The sequence below is a fragment of the Thalassophryne amazonica genome, chromosome 1 (assembly GCF_902500255.1).
Source record: "Thalassophryne amazonica chromosome 1, fThaAma1.1, whole genome shotgun sequence".
NCBI lineage: Eukaryota > Metazoa > Chordata > Actinopteri > Batrachoidiformes > Batrachoididae > Thalassophryne > Thalassophryne amazonica.
Genome location: NC_047103.1, coordinates 128,002,136 through 128,028,602, shown reverse-complemented (window position 1 = coordinate 128,028,602; position 26,467 = coordinate 128,002,136). Strand labels below are relative to the sequence as shown.

At 45.4% G+C, this 26,467-nt stretch overlaps 1 protein-coding gene across 1 annotated transcript in view; it reads right to left on the bottom strand.

The window, feature by feature from the left end:
* Positions 1 to 26,467, bottom strand: part of dmd (dystrophin) — a 1,392,820-nt gene that overhangs the window by 257,087 nt on the left and 1,109,266 nt on the right. The window contains exon 66 of the mRNA XM_034174291.1: positions 11,640 to 11,703. Within this exon, the coding sequence (XP_034030182.1) occupies positions 11,640 to 11,703 (64 nt within the window). The remainder of the gene's footprint in view (positions 1 to 11,639; positions 11,704 to 26,467) is intronic.

The window sequence follows — 26,467 nt, the reverse complement described above, 5'->3', positions numbered from 1 at the left end:
GAGATCACTGGCCTCAGACAATCCCTTGATCATTGGGGACTTTCATGGGGACTCCAGGCACATGTGTGTGTGTCTGTGTGTGTGTCTTGGTCTGAAACTTGTGTTTTCAGCTTTTTGTTTAATTTTGATAGTTTTTTTTTACCGTTATATCCGTTCTCCCTATCACATACAGTCACCTACAAACCACCATAGGGGGCGCACTATGATTATTGCCTTATTTTGCAGAGCTTTACAGTCAGTCATGCCAGTTGCACTGTAACTGGTACAGTGTTCATTGAGCGAGCCTTACAAATACATCCAATAAATGTAAACTAAGTCATGAGTAATAACTACATAGCTCGCAATACAACCATATCCTGTTGAGCTAACCTTTCCTGCAGTGGCACACAACAGCCACACAGAATATCGTCATGCTGTATGACACTACTTCAGGCTTCACACAGTTTCATAAGTTTCGATACTTCCAAATTCCACAAGATTCACATGATGGTTATTTGAACAGCCAATAGCCAGATTCTTCCACTTGTCCAATCACAGTCAATATGCAAGTACACACAGACATCGCTAACAGTTCTCCCTTTGAGATCGCAAACAGAGCTGTCTGCTATTGACCCCCAATGTCATGCCTTCATGATCACACGCTTCCAAAACTGGTTAAACATGCATGACTTTCTCACAGACACTTGTAGAAATAAAACACAATCACCAGATGCTGCAAAGCGAAACTATTCACAATGTGAAAGTGACTGGAAGGTTGGCTGTTGGGGGTGGGGTGGGGGAGGGGGGTGTTGACGACAGAATGCATTCTGGGTTGATTTTTCTTATACAGGATAGGGAGAGTTCCTGTCTCCTTCCATATGTCTCTTGTGTGTGTCTGTGTATAAGCTCACCTGTCTTATCTCGGTGTACCAGACTGTCCTTGTTTCCATGTGTGCATTGCTCTTTTGCTTTGTCTTTCTTCGACCTGTTTTTTGGTCTCACCAAGATTATTAATTTGTCCTCATGATGCATTTTCCTTGTAGGACAACTCGTGGTGTGTGACCTTTTGCTTGTGTTGAGGAAGAATGAAGGACACAAAGGTGTCAAAGGCAATCAAATGTTTAATGACCATCATGTGGACCTGCTGGAACTGAAATACTGACCCACGTGAAGCCCTGTGAAACAAGGAGCAGCGTCAGACAGCACGATGATATTCTCTGTGACTACTGTGTGCCGCTTAAGGAGGAGTAACATCAGCAGGATGTGGTTGTTGTAGGGTTTGCATTTGTTGTTTATTTTATTTGTCCAGTCTGGTTTACATTTACTGGATGTATTTTTAACGCTGGCTACACCAGTTAGCACATAACTGGAAGATGGGTTGACTGTAAATCTCTTCAAAATCAAGTAAATTATAATGTTGGGAAAGTGTCATGACACGGACCACCCAGTAGCAATGCTGGTGGAGATCCCACCTCCACCTCCTATCCAGAAAACAGGTACGTGCAGCAGTTGAGAGTACTTATCACAGAATAGCGTGGGGAGCGAAGACGTCAGCTCTCCACGTCTCTCACACTCAGCCTCCGGCTGCGAGCACTCACAGAACTGACTGCAAACACTGTGTAACAAACACTTGTCAGAAAAGACAAAAGCAACTGCTGAGAGTTTTACCTTTACTGGTAGATGATATCTCGGCAACGAGGTGGAGATGACGTCCGGTATTTATGGTGTGGACTGATGAAGTGTAGATGGTTGACAGCTGTCCTGAGATAATGAGTGACAGCTGTCACCCCGGCTGTGTCCTTGGCGGCAGCGCCCTCTGGTGCCTGAAGCCCGCACTTCAGGCAGGGCGCCCTCTGGTGGTGGGCCAGCAGTACCTCACACAACAGGACCCCCCCTCAACGGGCGCCTCCTGGCGCCCGACCAGGTTTGTCCGGGTGGCGGTGGTAGAAATCGGCCAGAACGGCCGGTCCAGGATGAAGCTCCTTTTTACCCAGGAGTGTTCTTCAGGTCCATACCCCTCCCAGTCCACCAGATACTGGAACTCCCAGCCCATCCGGCGGACGTCCAGGAGCCGGCGCACGGTCCAAGCCGGCTCCCCGTCAATGATGCGGGCAGGAGGACCGGGAGCACAGAGGGGTGAGGAGTGGTACGGTCTCAGTCTGGAGACGTGGAAAACGGGGTGAATCCGCAGCGAAGCCGGGAGTTGGAGCTTCGCTGCGGCAGGACTGAGGACCTTGAGGATCTTGAATGGTCCTATGTATCGGCCCTTTAACTTGGGTGAGTCCACTTGGAGGGGGATGTCCTTTGTGGATAGCCACACCTCCTGCCCAGGCTGGTATGCAGGGGCCGGGGACCGCCGGCGGTCTGCATGGGCCTTAGCCTTCATCCGGGCCTTCAACAAGGCAGAACGGGTGGTGCGCCACACCAGACGGCACCTCCGCAGGTGGGCCTGGGACAGAGGGCACACCGACCTCCCCCCTCTACTACGGGAAACAATGGGGGCTGGTACCCCAGACATACCTCAAACGGGGGATGAGGCCGGGTGGCAGAAGACACCTGGCTGTTATGGGCATACTCGATCCAGGCCAGATGGTTACTCCAGGCCATCGGATGCGCGGATGTCACACAGCGAAGGGTCTGTTCCAGCTCTTGGTTGGCCCGTTCTACCTGTCCGTTCATCTGTGGGTGGTACCCGGACGAGAGGCTCACGGTGGCCCCCAGTTCTCTGCAGAAACTCCTCCAGCCTTGAGAGGAAAACTGGGGACCACGATCTGAGACAATGTCTGTTGGTATCCCATGCAGACGGACGAAGTGGTGGACCAGGAGGTCAGCAGTCTCCTGGGCTGTAGGGAGCTTCGGGAGGGCCACGAAGTGGGCCACCTTGGAGAACCAGTCCACTATCGTGAGGATGGTGGTGTTGCCCTGGGACGGCGGGAGGCCCGTGACGAAATCCAGGCCGATGTGGGACCAGGGGCGATGAGGCACAGGCAGTGGCTGGAGAAGCCCTTGGGTCTTCTTATGGTCCGCCTTGCCCCTGGCACAGGTGGTGCAGGTCTGGATATACTCCCGGATGTCGGCCTCCATAGACGCCTTCAGAAGTGCTGCCGGACCACTGCCACGGTCCTTCGCACCCCAGGATGGCAGGGAGAGCTTGGACCCGTGACAGAAGTCCAAAACCGCAGCTCTGGCTTTCTGGGGGGATGGTAGAGAGTCTGTTCCTCGGCCCGGTTCCGGGGTCCGGGCTCCGTTTCAGGGCCTCCCGGACGGTCTTCTCCACGTCCCAGGTGAGGGTTGCCACGATAGTGGACTCTGGAATGATGGGCTCCGGTGGATCTGACAGCCTCTGTTTTGACTTTGTCTTCGTGCACTACCGGGACAAGGCATCCGATCTCTGGTTTTTGGTCCCGGGGCGATAGGTGATCCGGAAGTCAAAACGCGGCGAAGAACAGTGACCAGTGGGCTTGCCTGGGGTTCAGCCGCTTGGCGGGTCCTGATATACTCCAGGTTCCGATGGTCAGTGAAAAACCGTGAATGGCACAGACGCTCCCTCCAACAGGTGTCCTCCACTCCTCAAGAGCCTCTTTCACCGCAAGGAGTTCTCGATTGCCGACGTCATAGTACCGTTCGGCGCGGGGTCAACCTGCGGGAAAATAGGCACACGGGTGAAGAACCTTATCGGTCTCTCCGCTCTGGGAAAGCACGGCTCCTATCCCTGAGTCAGAGGCGTCCACTTCAACCACGAACTGGCGACTAGGGTCGGGCTGCACCAGAACTGGTGCAGTCGAGAACCGTCTTTTCAACTCCTTGAACGCGGCTTCACACCGATCCGACCAGGTGAAGGGGACTTTTGGAGAGGTCAGGGCTGTCAGGGGGCTAACTACCTGACTGTAGCCCTTAAGAACCTCCTGTAGAAATTTGCAAAGCCGAGGAACTGTTGCAGCTTCCTGCGGCTTGTTGGTTTGGGGCCAATCTCTCACCGCCGCAACCTTGGCCGGATCGGGGAGACGGAGTTGGAGGAGATGATAAACCCCAGGAAGGACAAAGAAGTGTGGTGGAACTCGCACTTCTCGCCCCTTCACAAACAAGACGGTTCTCCAACAACTGCCTGCAGGACCTGACGTACATGCTGGACATGAGTCTCAGGGTTCGGAGAATAGGATGAGTATATCGTCCAGATATACGAAGACGAATCGGTGCAGGAAGTCCCGCAAGACGTCATTTACCAAAGCTTGGAACGTCGCGGGGGCGTTAGTGAGGCCGATCGGCATGACCAGGTATTCGAAGTGACCTAATGGGGTGTTAAATGCCATCTTCCACTCGTCTCCCTTCCGGACCCGAACAAGGTGATACGCATTCCTCAGATCCAACTTTGTAAAAATTTTGGCTCCATGCAGGGGGGTGAACACGGAATCTAACAACGGCAACGGGTATCGGTTGCGAACCGTAATCTCATTCAGCCCCCTGTAATCAATGCATGGACGGAGTCCGCCATCTTTCTTGCCCACAAAAAAGAAACCTGCACCCATCGGGGAGGTGGAATTCTGGATCAGCCCAGCAGCTAAGGAGTTCCGGATGTAGGTCTCCATTGATTCACGCTCAGGCCGTGAGAGGTTGTACAGCCTGATGGACGGAAACTCCACGCCTGGAATCAAATCAATGGCACAATCGTACGGACGGTGTGGGGGAAGGGTGAATGCCAGATCCTTGCTGAAGACGTCAGCAAGATCATGGTACTCAACCGGCACCGCTGTCAGATTGGGAGGGACTTTGACCTCCTCCTTAGCATGTAAACCGGGAGGAACCGAGGATCCTAAACACACCCGATGGCAGGTTTCGCTCCACTGAACCACCACCCCAGACGGCCAATCAATCCGGGGATTGTGCTTCAACATCCACGGGAAGCCCAAAATCACGCGGGAGGTAGAAGGAGTCACAAAAAACTCGATCTCCTCCCGATGATTTCCAGACACCACCAGAGTTACTGGTTGTGTCTTGTGCGTGATTAAAGGGAGAAGGGTGCCATCTAGTGCCTGCACCTGCAATGGCGAAGGGAGCGCCACCAGAGGGAGCCCTACCTCCCTAGCACATCTGCTGTCTAGCAGATTCCCTTCTGACCCCGTGTCCACCAGTGCTGGGGCTTGAAGGGTTAAATCCCCGCTCAGGATTGTAACTGGGAGTCGTGTGGCAATACGTGTGTGTCCCACGTGAATGTTATGACCCCCCTTAGCCCAGTCTCTAAGGGCGAGTGTTGTCGTTTTGGCCGTTTGGGGCAGTTTTTCTGTATGTGCTCTTTTGAGCTGCAGAGAAAACACTCCCCGCGGACCAGCCTCCTCATTCTGTCAGCTGTGCTCGTTTTGGCCCTGTGAGTTTCCCTAGCAACGTCAGCAGGGGGAGCTGTTGAGGCCGTGGAGCATGGGGAGGGCGGAACCCGTTCGGAACCGAAAGGGAGAGGGACTGCGCGTGCCCGGCCACGTCCTTCGTCTCGCTCCCGACGGCGTTCCTCTAACTGATTGTCTAACCGTATAACGAGATCAATAAGCCCATCTAAATCTCGCGGTTCGTCCTTAGCTACCAGGTGCTCCTTCAGGACCGACGACAGTCCGTTTCCGAAGGCGGCGAGGACCGCAGCGTTATGCCAGCCGGACCTCGGAGCCACGATGCGGAAGTCGACTGCATAAGCGGCTGCGCTCCGGCGCCCCTGTCTCATTGACAGCAGCACTGTTGAAGCGGTCTCTCCTCTATTAGGGTGATCAAAAACCGTTTTGAATTCCCTCACAAACCCAGCATACGTGAGAAGGAGCCGTGAATTTTGCTCCCAAAGCGCTGTAGCCCAAGCGCGTGCCTCACCACGAAGCAAGTTAATGACATAAGCCACCTTACTGGCGTCAGATGCGTACATTACGGGACGTTGTGCAAAGACGAGCGAACACTGCATAAGAAAGTCTGCGCATGTCTCCACACAACCCCCGTACGGCTCTGGGGGCTTATGTATGCTTCAGGGGAAGGTGGGGGGGGGGGGGGGGTCGTTGAACGACCAGTGGAACGTCTATATTCTGCACCGGGTCGGCAGGAGGAGGAGCTGCAGCAGCGCCCTGAGCACGTGCTTCCACCTGAGTGCTGAGAGCCTCCATCCTGCGATTGAGGATGACGTTTTGCTCGGTCACCTGATCCAACCGAGCAGTAAAGGTGGTGAGGATTTGCTGCAACTCACCAACCACGCCTCCTGCAGACGCCTGTGCACCCTGCTCTTCCATTGGCTGTCCAACAGATGGGTGACGCCCCTCGTGATCCATGACGTGGCCGAGATATCCTGTTGGGAAAGTGTCGTGACACGGACCCACAACAGGGGGCGTAAATGAACGAACAATGAAAGAGTCAAATATGAACACTTTTACTGTTGTGAATGAGCACAACCAAGTACATCAGATTACAGAATGTCAGATAATACAACCCCTGGCAAAAATTATGGAATCACCAGCCTCAGAGGATGTTCATTCAGTTGTTTAATTTTGTAGAAAAAAAGCAGATCACAGACATGACACAAAACTAAAGTCATTTCAAATGGCAACTTTCTGGCTTTAAGAAACACTATAAGAAATCAAGAAAAAAAGATTGTGGCAGTCAGTAACGGTTACTTTTTTAGACCAAGCAGAGGAAAAAAATATGGAATCACTCAATTCTGAGGAAAAAATTATGGAATCACCCTGTAAATTTTCATCCCCCAAATTAACACCTGCATCAAATCAGATCTGCTCATTGACATTGACCCTATGCCATGACATTGACCCTATGTGTCTTTTTGCAAGGAATGTTTTTGCAGTTTTTGCTCTATGGCAAGATGCATTATCATCTTGAAAAATGATTTCATCATCCCCAAACATCCTTTCAATTGTCCAAAATATCAACATAAACTTGTGCATTTATTGATGATGTAATGACAGCCATCTCCCCAGTGCCTTTACCTGACATGCAGCCCCATATCATCAATGACTGTGGAAATTTACATGTTCTCTTCAGGCAGTCATCTTTATAAATCTCATTGGAAAGGCACCAAACAAAAGTTCCAGCATCATCACCTTGCCCAATGCAGATTCGAGATTCATCACTGAATATGACTTTCATCCAGTCATCCACAGTCCACGATTGCTTTTCCTTAGCCCACTGTAACTTTGTTTTTTTCTGTTTAGGTGTTAATGATGGCTTTCGTTTAGCTTTTCTGTATGTAAATCCCATTTCCTTTAGGCGGTTTCTTACAGTTCGGTCACAGACGTTGACTCCAGTTTCCTCCCATTTGTTCCTCATTTGTTTTGTTGTACATTTTTCGATTTTTGAGACATATTGCTTTAAGTTTTCTGTCTTGACGCTTTGATGTCTTCCTTGGTCTACCAGTATGTTTGCCTTTAACAACCTTCCCATGTTGTTTGTATTTGGTCCAGAGTTTAGACACAGCTGACTGTGAACAACCAACATCTTTTGCAACATTGCGTGATGATTTACTCTCTTTTAAGAGTTTGATAATCCTCTCCTTTGTTTCAATTGACATCTCTCATGTTGGAGCCATGATTCATGTCAGTCCACTTGGTGCAACAGCTCTCCAAGGTGTGTTCACTCCTTCTTAGATGCAGACTAACGAGCAGATCTGATATGATGCAGGTGTTATTTTTGGGGATGAAAATTTACAGGGTGATTCCATAATTTTTTCCTCAGAATTGAGTGATTCCATATTTTTTTCCTCTGCTTGGTCTAAAAAGTAACCGTTACTGACTGCCACAATCTTTTTTTCTTGATTTCTTATAGTGTTTCTTAAAGCCAGAAAGTTGCCATTTGAAATGACTTTAGTTTTGTGTCATGTCTGTGATCTGCTTTTTTTCTACAAAATTAAACAACTGAATGAACATCCTCCGAGGCCGGTGATTCCATAATTTTTGCCAGGGGTTGTAGTCAATCAACAAAGGGGACGTGTGGGCAGGCTCGAGAAGAAGAAGACGTCTGTCCTGAGAAGAACCGGAACCACACGATTTCCTCCGCCACCGAACCAGGAGAATACTGGAGCTGCCAAGTCCCGAATCCCCAGGTGGCCACCGTATCCGAGTGTCGGATCTGGTACTGCTGGCGAGGAGCAGAAACAATCAGAGGTGGGTGTGTGTACACCCAGTAACAACGCTGGTGGAGATCCCACCTCCACCTCCTATCCAGAAAACAGGTACATGCAGCAGTTGAGAGTACTTATCACAGAATAGCGTGGGGAGCGAAGACGTCAGCTCTCCACGTCTCTCACACTCAGCCTCCGGCTGCGAGCACTCACGGAACTGACTGCAAACACTGTGTAACAAACACTTGTCAGAAAAGACAAAAGCAACGGCTGAGAGTTTTACTTTTACTGGTAGATGATATCTCGGCAACGAGGTGGAGATGACGTCCGGTATTTATGGTGTGGACTGATGAAGTGTAGATGGGTGACAGCTGTCCTGAGATAATGAGTGACAGCTGTCACCCCGGCTGTGTCTTTGGCGGCAGCGCCCTCTGGTGCCTGAAGCCCGCACTTCAGGCAGGGCGCCCTCTGGTGGTGGGCCAGCAGTACCTCCTCTTCTGGCGGCCCACACAACATATAATAATGCGCCTCCCACAGCGGCCCAGATATGACTATATGTGTGCGGGACAATTAGGTCACAGTTTGTCCTGAAAGTGTTGCAGCCATGAAGTGGTTTTGCATTTTGAGATGTTCACACTGCCTCTGTACTGTTACAAAATAGCATGAAGATCTACCAGCAGTCACCCATAGATGGACTTCCAACAAGTCACCACCACTCATTGATTTTATTCTTAAAAACTCAAAGTATGTGACAATTAGTGAATGTGGAAAGTTCTATTAAATAACTCACTATTTACAAATTAATCTGATCGTACATGTGGTTTTTGCATAAGGCTGAATGTAGCAAACCAGTATGGGAGTAGGTCAGGTGAGGTTTGGGAACATGCACAAGCATCGCTTGTCACCACATCCAGCAAACCATGGAACTGCCTTGGGTCATGGATAGCAACCACGCAGGCATGACAGTCGGTAAATCCCACCTCTCGCAGAGTAAGTAAACAAATCTATCTGCTGCAGTCTGGTGAAACATGGGCCGCCCCTGTCCCTTCTCAGCAACTGGGATCTCAAAATATAGGCACTTGCACCACATGGCCAAAATGTGGCTGATGTTGCCACACAATGCAAGCAATGCTCTCCTCTTGAGTTCACCTAAAGGGCCTGTCACAGTTGGCGTATTCGTAGAGCTGCTCATTGCAGCATTGTGTTCATTTAAATACACCGAAATATGCGCATACTCAGCCTTTTTCGTGTTCGTTCATAGTTGCAGCTACGTGTGTTCGCGTTTAATGTGTGCACACAGTGAGTGTGCCAATGCCGCACCTGTTTCAGTGGTATTTTCTGCCTCTGTGGAAGTGCGCTCTGTTTTCTAATGCATAGTGTCGTGCGACTCAAAAACAGTCATTTAACATTATCATTATTATTATTATTATTATTATTTTTTTTTTTTTATGCAGCGAGTGCGCGTTAATTTTAGAGTCACAGCTCTTTTCAGCTTTGATCAGACTGATCGATCAGGTCGTCTGATGAGCGCACTGACATGCAGCGAGTGTGCATTTATTTTAAAGAGTCACAGCTCTGATTAGACACACACAGAGAGAGAGAGTGAGGGAGGAAGAGCGCGCGAGAGAGCGCTTTTATTTTATTTTAAGGAGACTCAGACTCCTCAAAATAAAACCTCTCTCTCTCTCTCGCTCTCTGTCACAGAGAGAGAGCACACGCGAGAGAGTGCTTTTATGAAACGATGCGACACAGTGAAACAGTCCTCATATGAGTCCAGTATGATAAAGTGAAGCAACGATCTTGCAGTATTTATAGCTCCAGAAGAACAACAGGGAGATGTGAAGTGGCGCACAGTACTGTGTTGAAGCGTGAGCGGGCTCACAATAGCGGACAGTAGCTCGGCGCTGCGTGTACTCGCGTGAAGGCTCCATGCTGTGTTGTACGCCGAAGAAAATTAAACATGTTTAATTTCTTCCATCCTACGCTCGTAGCCCTCAACATACTACTGCGTACTGAGAAAAAACTCCTCGTGAAGTGGGCGGAGAGCTGCTCATTACAGCGTAGATGATAAGCTGTAATGAGCTTATGCTTGTTTGACATAAAGGTACCCAAGAATCCTCTGAAGAGACCAAAGACATCTCATTGATGCCTGAAGTCACTGATTATCATTCAAGTCTCTCAAGTAGGAAGGCAGGAAGCACCAGGATGCTAATGACTTGGACCTTCATTGTTCTGCAAAGGTATTGGCATTACCAAACCTCTTTAGAAGAAGAGCCTCTATTGTCATTGCAATAAGTACATTACAATGAAATTTGACTTCTGCACTTAAACCTATCCTAAGTACAGTTAGACACAATCCAACCACTAGGAGCAGTGGGCAGCCACAGTCCGTCATCCAGGACCAACTCCAGATGTAGAGATGCTGCCTGGTCAGGGGCAGAGATAGGACCAGACCCTAAACAACCATGTTCTGATTTTAGGAGGAAACCCACGCAGACAAGGGGGAGAACATGCAAACTCCACCAGAAAGGCTCAGGTGGGAAGTGATCCCATGACCTTCTCGCTGTGAGGCATCCGTGTTAACAACTAAGCCACTGTGCCACCCGTACTGCCCTGTGCTTTGTCCAAGGACTTAATGGTTCATGAGCTCTTCCCTGGGCATCTCACAATCTCAAATGCTGAATAGATTTGGCCATGCTAAAAAGCTAAGGGGTCTTGTGGCGGAAGCCACCAACATGCCACTTAAAACAGATTTGTTCTCATATCATGTTGCTTTTTTGTGTGTTGAACCTGCTATTGGTGCAGAAATGTATACTTCTACTTCCTTTGTGTGTGTGTGTGTGTGTGTGTGTGTGTGTAGGTGTAAAATGCTAAGTCACAATAAAAGATTAATAGCCACTGAGTCCGGTTTTTAATGAATAAATTGTTCGAAAAAAATGTATCTGGCATCATTAATCTCCTGAAACATTTTAAAGTATCGGTAATATACTGCCTACTGTAAGCGTTGGCCTTTATTCAAGAGGAGCAAAACAAAAAAATTCATCATCTTACAACAAAATAGACCTACATATAAACTGATGCATGAAACAATGTCATCGACTTGATTTAAGAGTTCAGTGAATTTTGATGTTAATGAGTTAATGACATCACTTTGACTCCAACAGTCAATCAAGGACTTTAATCAAGATGCTTTCATCCATATCTGATTGAGATATGGATGATGAGCCTGTGTTGTATTAGGTTAAATGCAAGGGTCATATTGGAATTTCGTGATAAAGAAAAAACAAACAAAGCTGCACAAACAGATCGATACAGTATCACAGGCTCAATGAGCAGCCAATGAGTCACACAGGCCTGATACCAGGCTTCCACTCGTCTCACTCTCATCACTTATTCAGATTCTTAGTGACCTGCTGACAGATCAGCGTGTCACTCTCCTTTTCTTAACTTGCTAAGACATCATTTACCGAGTGCCGCTGTCTCTCCGCTGCACACACACTGCTCACCTCTTGAGTCTCATGTCAACTGTCACACATTCATATTGTACGCATGTGTGCATTTTACTGACCGTGAAGAAGCCCAAAGTCCCTGTGAGCGTCCGTCAGCTGCTTCAGATGGTCCCTGATGGAGATCTGACCGACAGAGATGGAAAGAAATGCATTTTAGAGAAAGAGAGCAGACAACACACACAGACGGAGAGGCTGAAAGAATGGAAACAGACATTTCCATTCATTAGGGTTGAAATATGGGATTTCTCGCCAAATTCTACTTTGCTGAAGAAAAACCTGTAGTTACGTAGTCACATCAGACCACTATCTCCATCCTGCAACATTATATGTCAAAGTGTTTGGGAACTGCAGTCACCACTATTTTCTACTATGTTAATTAATAAAAAGCAAGCCAACAAATTGGCTAGCATGTGACCTCATCGGCTAACTGCTGCTAGTGTTTGCCGATGAGGTCGCATAGCGTCATCCTCAGACAGCGACAAGTGTGGCTAGCATCGCAGCATATGCTAATATTACCAGCAGTTAGCATTTTGTTTTGTATTACTTGTCAGGTTTCATGTCAACATGACAATGTCAGGAATTTAAAAAGCAGCATGATCACAAGTCCAGTGTCACAGACCGAACAGTCCCCCCTAAAAATTGGTCCGCCCTGCCTTCACTGCGCATGCATCATTTTGGAGCTCAGCAGAGTCATTTCTGAGCGTCACCATTGATTCACTGATTTTCACCTCGTTTCTGCTTCAAACTGCACTCCAGTCATCATTTATCTCAGTGACAGATATCTGAAGCTTTTGTACAACAAGCATTTCCATATAAATTCAGCATTATTTCATAATAAAATATGGTGGACCGATCAGAGCGCACAGCAGCTGCTGCTGCACCTACGGCATTTCAGAGCTGTCCAGTAACGACTCACCAATTAAAACTGACTTTAGAATGATTTAAGAGGTTTTACCTTGTCATTTGATGATTAATAATCCCATTAATCCATGTGATCCCTTTCGGTTGTAGAGTCAGACTTAGACGAGCTGCTTGTGGTCCCAAATGATGCATGCGGAGTGGAGGCAGGGGAAGACCAATTTTTAGGGGGGACCGTTCAGTCTGCAACACTGGCAACAAATTTTAATTTTTGATATTCATACTGTACATTTTTTACATTACGTGTTTCTTTCAACACAACATAGTCTCTATTCTGCAACACCTGCAAGGTCAGTTTATCACAAAAGTGTTATAATGTTGGCGGTGATACAAAGAAGACCCGAGTTGAAACAATAAAAAACGAAAATATGTCCTTTCATCTTCTAAAATTGATTAATGAAAGGTTTCATTTCCTGGTTTACAACGCAGTAGGATTAGAACTCTGAACTAGAAAGATTCACAATATTAGAGTGCTAGAGTTTTGAATAGATAAAAAAGACCATATCACTCCCGTGTTTGTTGCTGTTCACTAACTGTTTGCATGAGGGCAGATTTCAAGGTTTTACTGCTATCATATAAAATACACATAGCTATGCACCTGTTTATCTCACAGGACTGGTTGAGCTTCATGTGTTGGCACATGTTTTTTGGTCTGTGGGTCACTGATTTTTGTGTATGAAGAGTTAAGAAGAAGTCATCAGGTATTAGATGTTTAACTTCATTTTCATACAAGGTACTTTGGCTAATATTTGAACAATGACACTTGCACGTGTTGTACGCAAATCATAATGAAATTTAAGTATAACTAATAATAAACCAAAATTGGGCTTCTTTAAAAATATATATAGTCACAGCATGACTTAAATATTGAGTTAGCTGTTTGATCCCCCCCAAGCTTCTACAAACGATTCCGGTATTTGTGGAAAACCTTCTGGGGTGGATATGGCATGCAGTTCTGAAATAATTTGCTGAAAATGAAACAGCTGGATGACATGTTAAACAGATGTGCCAAGTGCCACAGATCAGATCAGTGTGAAATGTGATCTAAGGTTCGGACACCAATTTTCAAACCGCCATACCTTGTCAAATCTGCTACTTATTTGATAAAATATTTTTTAAGTACCCAATTGGACAGTTTCAAATTTAACTGTGAGCATCTGTACTACCAAGCTTGATTATGTGAAGCTTCCAGCAGACACCAAACACTTGCCTTCATTTGAAAGCATTATCTCCAGCTCAGAAAAACAAAGAAATTAACCAAACCCATAAATGCAATACCTCAATCTAAAGTCAGACGCTTCATTGATGGAAAGAAATCCCAGCTTCCTGTTAGAATAACTGACATATTTCTGGGATAACTATATTATCCCAGAAGAAACTTTCAACCCCAGTGCTGTGTAAAGAAATAAACTAATTTAAAATGTGTTGATGGTAAAACTAGGAGGATGATTGAGTGTTTTTGCACTATGAACACAATGTATTCTTGCATGGAAAAATGCAATAGATGGGTGATTCTTAGACTATGGGCACTTATTATGTTCTTTGATCATACTGTATGAAAAACAGAAAAAAGGGGAAATGTCACACTTTTATAGTTATCTTTACAATGAAAGTGTGTTAAGAAATTTGTTCTAGTAGTCTATGATGACGTTTTCACCTTTTTTCAGCATTATTATATGCAAATATGGCTGTTTTGTGCTTGTCCCACACCCACACTTTTGATCTTCAATGATAAAAATGAATGGTAAAAAAACGTTTTTTCTAATGTTTTAAAATATCTCTGAATATTAGTAAAATAATCAAAACATAATTGGGGTATTCAATGTCATACAACTGTTGTGATTTTTTTAAACAAAATGTAGTTGTCCCACACTATTGCCGTAATTTCCACCACAACACTGTAATGTCCCTTTAAACAGTTTGTATGAAAAATTGTTTGGGTAGTTTCTATGGAGATAAACAGTGACATCAGAGCACATGTATATAGCGCCAAATCACAACAAACAGTTGCCCCAAGGCGCTTTATATTGTAAGGCAATGGTGTGGTGGAAATTACATTTACAAGGCCAATAGTGCCCGTAGTTAAAGAATCACCCAGATACAAAGATGGGCAGAGTGAGAGAAGGCGGGAGGGGAGGGAACACAAAGACAAGCATGAGAGGAATAACAGAATTTGTAGTGGAGGAATTAGAGAGGATGCAGTCTCCAGCGAGTCTCCTTCAGCTCTAAATGAGCTGTCTATCGAGATGGAGTTGAGATAATTGTGCCAAATCAGCAAAAGCTCTGTAGGTGCACAGTGAGAGGCAGGGCTCGGTGGGTCTCTTGATTCACATCTACTCCAAACTCCTGATCCAAATCCAACCACCACTTCAGTTGGCTATTTTTGATGACATTTATGTGAACATCCCACATTTAATGTTGATTTAAATGCTACACTGCAAATGTTTGCTTATGTGTAGTTTAATTTACCTGCTCGAAACATTAAATAGGCTTAATTCTTGTCAGTTTTGTTGGTGAGGAGGAACGCTAGCAAGGCTGAGGAGCGCTTTAGGTAGACTGCAGAATAAGCCAACAATGGTGTGTGAAGAAAGTATATCGTACAAGAAGTCCAACCATCCAGGAGTCACACGAACACTGCAGTGAAGCAGCGGAAATGTTGATGGGCTGTTGCATGACAAGACATCCACTTTCAAGGAATAACATTTGCTCGGGGGAACATTATGGAGCTAAATCCAAGCCAAAAGTTTTGTAATCTGAAAATAAAAAAAGATTGAAAAAATAAATTTTGAAACTGAAAATTCAATGTTTGTTCTTGAATTTTATAATTATTTAAAAAGTATTATTAAAATAAAAATAAGTGTAAGATATATATTTTTCAGTTTAAATAAATTTTTGATTCAGCTCTGTAATTTTTTTGATCAAATAATTTATTTTCATTCATATTTCTTTTTTTCACCTTCAGATCTTTTTTTCACTTTCAGATCTTATTTTTTTCAGTTTCAAACTTTTCACCCTGTTCTGGCCCTGAGAGGGCGTGGCTTCGATTGAGAGGGGCGTGGAATTGTGAGTGACAGGAGAGCAATCAGTCCTCACATGATGTTGCTTTCAGGAAATGTGGGTACTTTGATAGATAATGACTTAACACTTTCTCTCCACTGTATTGTCTTCATATCTGTAAATAAAGTGATGTTTAAAAACTGGAAAATATGCAAGATTGTAAAGTTTAACAACTATACCTAAAAAACCGATGTGTCCCAAATCCACACAAGACCGTGAATGCAGCGCAGCATCGCGGCATAAAAATGAGGCAGGTTGCTCATTTTACAGGCTGCCAGCAGTTAGTGACACACAGAGAGACCTGGTTCAGCAGATCTGAAGGAAGCTTTAATATGGACAGAACCAAACAGACCGCATGTAAATCCAAATCCAAAGCCGCCCGGAAGAGCGCTCCGGTTACCGGCGGCGTGAAGAAGCCTCACTGTTACAGGCCCGGCACTGTGGCACTCGGCTGCTACCAGAAATCCACCGAGCTGCTGATCCACAAGTTGCCCTTCCAGCACCTGGTGAGAGAAATCGCTCAGGACTTGAAGACCGACCTCCGCTTTCAGAGCTCCGCTGTGATGCTCTGCAGGAGGCCAGCGAGGCTGACCTGGTCGGCAGCTTGCAGATCAAATCAAAATCAAATCAAATCAATTTTATTTATATAGCGCCAAATCACAACAAACAGCTGCCCCAAGGCGCTTTATATTGTAAGGCAAGGCCATACAATAATTACGGAAAAACCCCAACGGTCAAAACGACCCCCTGTGAGCAAGCACTTGGCGACAGTGGGAAGGAAAAACTCCCTTTTAACAGGAAGAAACCTCCAGCAGAACCAGGCTCATGGAGGGGCAGTCTTCTGCTGGGACTGGTTGGGGCTGAGGGAGAGAACCAGGAAAAAGACATGCTGTGGAAGAGAGCAGAGATCAATCACTAATGATTAAATGCAGAGTGGTGCATACAGAGCAAAAAGAGAAAGAAACACTCAGTGCATCATGGGAACCCCCCAGCAGTCTAAGTCTATAGCAGCATAACTAAGGGATGGTTCAGGGTCACCTGATCCAGCCCTAACTATAAGCTTTAGCAAAAAGGAAAGTTTTAAGCCTAATCTTAAAAGTAGAGAGGGTGTCTGTCTCCCTGATCTGAATTGGGAGCTGGTTCCAGAGGAGAGGAGCGTGAAAGCTGAAGGCTCTGCCTCCCATTCTACTCTTACAAACCCTAGGAACTACAAGTAAGCCTGCAGTCTGAAAGGAAAGACAGAAAGAAACAGTAAATGATAAGGAGGAGCAGGGGAACGTGATGTTTCACAGACAAGAAGATAATGAGACAGGGCCTGCGGCTCCAAAAGTAGAAATGGTAGTAAAATTGGATACTACAAAACACAGTCAGCCAGAAGCTGAAATAAAGGAGAATAAACTCTATCCAGATTTACCACAGGGACAACCCCCATCATATGTAGACCCTACACAACACGTCATGAGAACACGATCCAAAACACCAAAAGATGAAGAAAAACAACCTGGACCATCAGCCCCACCGGCTGATCAGGAACCAGGTGGATCAGGAGTCTATCCAATGATTCATGTGGCAAATCCACATACGTCAGGACCAAGAACTATTCTTGTGTACCGAACTTGGACACAAGCAGACGTTAAGGCAGCTGTGGAAGGTATAACTCCCCCACGAGAAGATGTAGCCCAGTACATTATTGACGTAACCGCTTTGGTTAAATCCTACAATCTTAGAGGGGATGAAGTTCAACAAGTCATAATGGCAACTGTGACAAAGGATTGGGCTGATGTCAAAGGAGATTGGGATCCTGCAGAGGCAGACCACACTCCATTAGCCCATGATAGTCAGGAATTGGAAGATCGATTGGCCGCACTATTGCTGAGAATTAAGCAGAAATACCAGCAGAAGTCAAATTACACAGAAATAAATCGCACAAAACAGAAAGATGATGAACCATTCGAAGACTATCAACATCGAATGGAAAAAGTTTTTAAAGTGCACAGTGGTCTTCTACCACTGAAAAATGATAGCGTGTATGAACAACAATTGAAAAATGCACTCCATGCCAACTCCAGATCAGATATCCGAGCATGGGTAGACAAACACATGATAACGCTCCCAACAGCTGGGTTACAAGAGTATGTGGACCACGCCATACACGCAGAAAGAAATCTGAATACAAAAAAGGCAGCCCCAAAAAGGAAACAGGTGACTACCTTCTATACTGATGAGTCTGAATGGCAGGAAGGCCAAGTTTTTTTTCAAGGCAGAAAATTCGGACCACCTCGTGGGCGGGGCCGTTTTAGAGGCCCACCCCGAGGACGTTTTCAATCAAACCCACAGAGGCAATGGAAGCAGGACAGGCAAGGAAATTGGCAGGGCCAAGGCCAGTCAGTTCCTCCAAAGCCCTGGGCTGGAAGGTCAAATGAGTGTTGGGTTTGCGGCAAATTAGGACATTTCGCCAGGGACTGCCCACAAAGAACACAGAATCCGCAATGACTAACCGCCCGACAAGCAACATCAACGAGACCTTTAGTCCCTGAGGCAGATCTAAACCTTCAAGATCTGCTGATGAGTGATGTACCTAAACCGGAAGTAACTTTAATGATGAATGGGAAGCATGTTGTTTTCCTATGCGATTCAGGCGCATGTAAAACAACATGTTGTTCATGGCCGGTAGGGTTACAGCCCAGTGATGAAACATTTTGGGTAAGAGCAGCCAATGGGAAGACATGTGCTGTCCCTGTGTCCCAACCCGTGTGGATTCGGGACCCAGAAGGGAAGTCATGTTGCATCTCTGTATTGATGATGCCCCAATGTCCGGTTAATCTTCTCGGACGAGATGGTCTAACTGCATTGGGACTGTCTCTAGTGTCGGACAATGGACTGTTGCGAGTAAAACGACAACATCAGCTGCAGGTCTTTACTTTAGGCTCAAATTACGCCCTAAACTGCTACTATTATTATTTTATGAAGCTACGAGATGCTAGCCCCACCTCTTTTGGTGCATCTGTTCTGTCGTTTGCTAAAACGTTGTCTCATCCTGAACAAACACATGAACCGGAAGATCTCCATGTCACATTGTGGTCCAAGGGTACTCCAGGACCGGACGGTAACTATGAGAGCCTCTTGGAGGAAGTAACCCCAACATCTGCAGTAGCAGACTGTATTTACCATGATGGGAAAAACAGAGCTGCAATTGCGGTCTCTCATGTTCCTCCAGAAATTCAGAGATTACATAGGACTGGGACTCCCTTCCATGTGTCCCTCTTCAAACCATATCTCGTGACTTGGCAAAGCCTAGGGTTTATGGTCAAAGAGGGCATAAATGCAACCGATTGGGTTGAATCCCATCCAGGGAGTGGAAAACTTTTCAGTCCTTCCACCGGTCTATTCCGTGTACTCCTTCTCCATAGAACGGATTTGGTAGTAGTGTTGACCATTGCGATAATCCTCAACAGACAGCATGATCATATTTATTGAATCCAGAGGATGAGCAGAGGTTGGTGGAAGTTCCACCTACCCTCTGGTCCCAAGGACCCTCTGATGTAGGGCTAGTAAAAGGAGCCCTACCAGTGCAAATTAGACCAAAAACAGAATATCGCCCATGTGTCCGGCAGTACCCTTTGAAACCCGATGCGACGGAAGGGATCCAACCGGTAATACAAGATCTGTTGAAGGCAGGAGTCTTGATCCCCTGCCCCGATTCACCATGTAACACACCTATCTTTCCGGTAAAAAAGGCTCCTCCCTCCGTAGGTTGGAGAATGGTGCAAGACCTACAAGCTGTCAACAATGCTGTTGTTCAAAGAGCTCCTTGTGTCCCGGATCCGTACACGTTGTTAAATTCGTTGCGACCAGATGCTAAAGTATTTTCTGTCATTGATATTAGTAATGCTTTCTTTTCTGTCCCGGTTGATCCAGACAGCCAGTTCTGGTTCGCTTTCACATACGCAGGACAAAGGTATACATACACACGATTGCCACAAGGATATGCTGAAAGCCCAACCATTTATTCGCAAGTAATGTCAGCTAGCATGGCCAAATTGGTACCACCAGGTGGTAGCCAGATTTTCTTGTACGTAGACGACATTCTGATAGCCTCTCATGACAAAGATACCTGCATCACAGACACTTTGGCCACCTTACATCACCTGGCCAGGGAAGGACATAAGGTCAGCAAGAACAAATTACAGTTGTGGTCCCCGACAGTAAAGTATTTGGGACATGAATTGAGTGCACAAGGACGCACTATTGTTCAAGACAGGAAGACGGCCATTCTCCAGGCACCCAAGCCGTTGACAAAAAAGCAGATGATGTCCTTTTTAGGCATCACTGGCTACTGCCGTAGCAGGATTCCAGATTATGCGCAAATTACGTCTCCTCTCTTGAAATTAATGTATGACGAAAGTATATCCATGTCAACAGCATTGAAGTGGACCCAGAGGCGGAAGCGGCATTTGTGCAAATCAAACAAAGTCTGGTGTCTAGCTCGGCTCTAGCCCTACCAAATTATGACAAACCATTTGTTCAAACTGTCGATTGCAAAGGTCATTTTATGACTTCTGTATTGACGCAGCAATATGAAGAAAGGCTTCGCCCGGTTGCCTACTATTCTTCCAAATTAGACAGTGTTGCTTGTGCACTTCCTCCGTGCGTACGTGCATTAATAGCAGCCTCTATGGCTATAGAGTGTTCTGCCGGAGTTGTGCTTTTCCATTCATTAATACTAAAAGTACCCCATGCAGTGTCAGCATTGCTGCTACAAACAAATATGACATTTCTGTCTCCAGCACGTCATCTTTCTTGTATGGCTACACTCCTATCTCAACCCCATTTGACTATTGAACGCTGCACAACATTAAATCCTGCTGTTAAAGATTTTGTATATATGTTATCACTGTTAAACATTTGTACATTTGTCTTCTTTCTCATGAGAACGGTGTTGTGCTGTTTTGCACTTCACCCTGAGAATGTACGTGTTATTCAACCTTGTTTTAGCTTTGTCTTCTTTCTCATGAGAACGGTGTTGTGCTGTTTTGCACTTCACCCTGAGAATGTACGTGTTATTCACCTTGTTTTAGCTTTGTCTTCTTTCTCATGAGAACGGTGTTGTGCTGTTTTGCACCTGTCTTAACGCAATCCTGAGAATTCAATTTTGTTTTAGCACTCTGGGGTCAATCTGAGCTGGGAATGAAGGGCTGGATGTACTTATTATTATAATATAACTTTGTTTTCGCAGCCTCTAACGACTGGGAGTAAGAGAACGTTTTGACTATTGTGATGTGGTGCTTAGTGTGAAGGAGTGTGAAGGACAGGACACGTCAGGCAGATGCAGAACAGCTGATAACTGCAACAGACGAACGAGATGTGCTGACCTGTGTAAAAGAAAGTGTTCTTCCTTACAGCTGCACTTATTGACGTATGCGTTTATGTTACGGGAAGAAACTTGTCTTGCGTCATCACCCCCACCCTTAGGACAAGTTTTTTGTTTATGTGATGAGGGCGTCTCTTAATAAAAAGAGCGGAAAAGCAGGCCAGACTTTAGTGTAGCCTTGGTGTACAGCCTGACTGCACTCCGCGTGTAAAATTTGACTTTCTGTCTCACTGGTGTTTCTTGACTCTGTTTGTCTTGTTAAAGGTTTTAAAAATGTTTGGAGGAGAAAATACCCAACACCTGCCACACTCTTGCCCATCCCAGTGGATGGAGAACCACATGACTGTGTGGAGGAAGCCCAACGAGTGTCTAAATGTAGACCTGATTTAAAAGATACATCTCTTTCAGAGGGCACAGTGGTATTTGTGGACGGCTCCTCAAAGAAAAATCATCTAGGAGAAACGATGACTGGGTACGCGGTAGTGACACATGATAGTGTCCTACAAGCTGTCAAGCTACCTGCTAACATGTCGGCACAAGCGGCCGAACTGGTAGCTCTCACCGTAGCCTGCCAAATTTTCAGAGATCAATCTGTCACAATCTATACTGATAGCCAATACGCATTTTCCACGGTGCATGTGTTCGCTCAACAGTGGAAAAATCGTGGAATGGTCACTTCAACAGGGAAGCCTGTCACACATGCCACTCTGCTCACCAAATTATTAGAAGCAGTCCAGCTGCCCAGTCAATTGGCTATTTGTAAATGTGCAGCGCATACAAAAGGGATTGATCTTATTTCCCAAGGTAATGCATTCGCTGATGAATCTGCAAAAGCTGCTGCTGAAGGACATCTTCATGTGGTTGCTGCTCCTAACACACTTACAATTGATAAAGCAACTGAAGTAACACCTGATCTCTTGGTAGAAATGCAAAATCAAAGCCCGGACAGTGAGAGGAAATTATGGGAAAAACATGGAGCCGTCAAAAACAAGGACGGTCTCTACATGTGACCCCTTAACAAACCTGTGTTGCCCAAAAATTTGTATAAATGGGCAGCTATTTCGAGCCATGGTGTTTCCCATGTCTCGACGGGGGGGATGATTAAACAAATCGAAACAGTGTATACAACATTTGGATTTAATAATTTTTCAAAACAATTTTGTAAAGCATGCATGATATGTGGAAAACTCAACGTGCAAGGGAATTTGAGACCTCTACGAGGAAAGTTCCCTGAACCACAATATCCATTTCAGACCATACACATGGATTATATTCAATTGAACAAAAGTGAAGGGAAAGAATTTTGTTTGGTCATTATTGATGCATTTTCAAAATGGGTCGAGATCTTCCCCACAAAACATGCAGATGCATTAACAGTGGCAAAAGCACTGTGCAAAGACATAGTACCTAGGTATGGTATACCAGAAAAGATATATAGTGACAATGGACCGCATTTTGTAAACCACGTTGTGAGAAACATTGGACAACTGTTTTGCATAAACCTAAAAAACCACTGTGCATATCACCCGCAAAGCGCAGGACTAGTGGAAAGAATGAATGGGACAATTAAAAATAGGCTAAAGAAGGCGATGGAAGAAACAAACAGACCATGGACACAGTGCGTGGACTTAGTCAAAATGTATATAAACATCACAAGTACAGCAGGATTAACACCATATGAGACCCTTTTTGGCCGACCGTACAGATTACCTCAGTTCATAAATCCATGGGAAATACTAGAAGAAGCAAACCTAGCTGATTATATGAGAAAGATGCTGGAAAAGCAAAAGGACAGGACCTCAAACATTGATGATCCCATCTCTCCACAGGACGACCCTAAAGTGGTACCTGGAGACTGGGTACTGATAAGAAGCATCAAGAGGAAACACTGGCACTCACCTAAGTGGGAAGGTCCATTCCAAGTACTGCTCACTACACCCACAGCTTTAAAAATAGGAGAAAGACAAACGTGGATACATTTAACACATTGTAAGAAAGTGATCTCTGTAAACCCAGTGTAAGTACGGAAAGTGAGCAAGTCTGATAATAGTGTGTGGCTCTGGTGTTAAGATCCAGGGCAGACACGAAAATCAGCAGAAGAAATTACAAGCCACTGACCAGAAACTTAGGACACTGACTTTAGGGAGATCCTGACTATGTCGCGCCATACACCATTATGGATGAAAACAGCATTGTGCTGCTGGGCATTAGTGTTAGGAGCCATAACAGTCACTATATGGGGAATGCACGTGTGGACACCATTAATGAAAAAGGGAATTGACTTTGGGGAAGTAGAGAACATCACAACCAGAACAGACGAAACTACAAGTGGAAATTCAATCCGCCGCGTTAAACGATATGTGGTTACCTCAAAGGGAGTAACCTGCTACAATCATGGGAGGCAGATACTATGCGGACTAAATCCTTGTGAAGACCAGGAAACATCCTACCAATGGTTTTATGCCTGTTACACCACGCCCAGGATTTATTATGTTGTACAGATACCCTTTTTGGCCCTCAGACAAGATAGCTGGATTGGTGATCCTGGACAATGGCTGGCTTATGATTTCTACATGACTACGGGTTTTCCCCGTGCCAGTCATTGGTGGGGAATACCTTTCTGACGAATGGCTACCCGTCCGCCTGGCCACAAAATTCCTATGGGTGGACAGACGAAGCGTATAGTTGGAAAAATATCATATCAAACCTAACAGTCAGCGGCCGAACCAAAACAGTGACATTCACAATAAACTCGTTAAAGTTCCCGATAAGCAGACCAATCGAACGGATATGTCACACGTTTGCACTGTGTGCATACAAAGCGGGTATGATCCTTGCTGAAGATTGTGCTATGCCCAAAGACACCAAATACAAATGCCTCAAGAGACACCACGAATCAAACAATACTGGGTGACCTTCTCCCCGGACCGGGGTCTGTAAGAGCCAAGCAGGCCCGCTTGCATAAAGGGCCTCTGTCAGCAGATGATTGGTTTTTGGTAACTACGGGAATTAGCGGACAAAATAACAATTGGCTCCTGATGGCGGAGCAAGCAGTAAAATCCACAAAACAGGATTGCGTAGTATGTATGGGTCCCGACCAATTTTACAGGTGATTCCAGCAGCGATATCGGACGACTGCCTTTTGGTGGTAATGAAAAATACAACAATACACCGAAACCACAATTGTTCAGTATGGGATCACATTTACCCCGTTGCGGCTGCGGTAAAAAAACCAACCAATATTCTCAGAAAAGGTAGCTTTGGGAAATTTCTCCTGTATCAAACTGCCCGGAACAGGGAAACCACTGGGAAATCTGAACGGGACTAAGTGGTGTAGTCGAATAATACAGATAAACGGTTCATTTATACCAGTCAGCCGAAGTGACGTGTGGTGGTGGTGTGGAGATAATAGAATTTTTGACAGATTGCCTAGGAATGTGTCAGGCTACTGTGCTTTAGTGTTCCTACTCCTCCCAGTAAAAGCCATTCCCATTTTAGCCAAGGACTTGTTGACGCACCTAAAGTCTGTGGTGCCTGAAAATTGGCATAGAGTAAAAAGAGATTGGAAAGGAGAGGGAGAGCCAACATATATTGACGCAATAGGAGTCCCCAGAGGAGTGCCTGATGAGTACAAACTGGCTGATCAGATAGCAGCTGGATTTGAATCCTCCATCTGTTGGTGGTGTTCAATTAATAAGAACGTAGACAGAATAAACTACATCCACTACAACGTGCAGAAATTGGGAAATTGGACAGAGGAAGGTCTTAAAGCGGTACATTCCCAACTGGCAGCCACCTCACTGATGGCCTTCCAGAACCACATAGCCCTGGACATGCTGCTCACTGAGAAAGGAGGAGTCTGTGCAATGTTTGGAGAACAGTGTTGCACATTCATACCGAACAACACAGCAGCCGATGGAAGCCTGACCCAGGCCATTGAGGGCCTGCGGACACTGAACAAGAAGATGAAGGATCACAGCGGCGTTAATGCCGAATTCTGGGACTCGTGGCTGGACGTGTTTGGGAAGTATCGCACTTTGGTCTCCTCTGCGCTTATATCTATAGCAGTTTTTGCTGCAATTCTGACCTTGTGTGGATGCTGTTGTATTCCTTGTCTACGTGGTCTAGTCAATAGAATGATAACCACTGCTATCTCACCAGCCAGACAAGATTCAGCTCAGGCATACCCCCTTCTGGGTAACCATCCAGAAGATGACGATAATGAGGACTGAAGAGAAGACAACTACGACCACTATCTTCCAGATCTGTTCCCTGATCCAGGTGATTATGGTGAACCTGACGATGACCTCAACACCAACGATAAGACCTCCCGAGTGTAAATGTATTCTTACCATTGTTTAATGACCCTGCAGCTGAAAATCTGAATAAGAAGTGGTTGCTTAGTAACAATTGTTTACTTTAGGTGAAGATGTAATACCGTTGGAATGCATGATAAACAGAGGGGAAATGTTGGAGTTATTCTGTAGATACACTGTTTTATTTATCATGCATGTTTTGGTTCTATGCCTCTGGTAGAATGTAGTTCTCTCTGCTCTGATAAAGTTGTATTGTACTGATGTGATGGGGTGAAGGTTACTTAAGATATGTGACATGACGTGTTTCTGCAAGTTGTGGTATCTCTGTTGTGCACGCTAAGCTCTATTTTCAGGACATGTGAAGAGACCCAGCAGGATGCAGCCGTAAGCGGAGCAGTGAAGATAAAGATAGAGAATTGAATGTTCCAACCACAGTGTGATTAGTGATACATTAGTCCTTGTGTCAGAAGAAGTGTGATTAATCGTTAGATGTCTTAAACACATCTTAATCGAGCCCAAGATTAAAAGGTCTGAACATCCTGAATGTATTGTGCAATCAGCGGTTCTGCGGCAACAGCTCACGCGCTATCACTCTCCCCTTAGGAGCTGTACCGCCCATGTATGTAGGGAAGTCCTAAATAAAAAGAGCGGGAGCGCAGGCCAGACTTTAGTGTAGCTTTGGTGTACAGCCTGACTGCACTCCTCGTGAGCTTAAAATTGAATTCTATCTCTCTCACTTGTTTATTGCCTGGTTGTCTCTTCCTCGTATCAAGATACAGTATTCTAAACCCGACAGGTATCATCTGCGTAACAATGAAAATTTAAGCAATGCTGTCTAATAATACTGCCTAAGGGAAACATGTATAAAGTGAATAACATTGGTCCTAGCACAGAACCTTGTGGAACTCCATAATTAACCTTAGTCTGTGAAGAAGATTCCCCATTTACATGAACAAATTGTAATCTATTAGATAAATATGATTCAAACCACTGCAACGCAGTGCCTTTAATACCTATGGCATGCTCTAATCTCTGTAATAAAATTTTTATGGTCAACAGTATCAAAGCAGCACTGAGGTCTAACAGAACAAGCACAGAGATGAGTCCACTGTTTGAGGCCATAAGAAGATCATTTGTAACCTTCACTAATGCTGTTTCTGTACTATGATGGATTCTAAAACCTGACTGAAATTCTTCAAATAGACCATTCCTCTGCAGATGATCA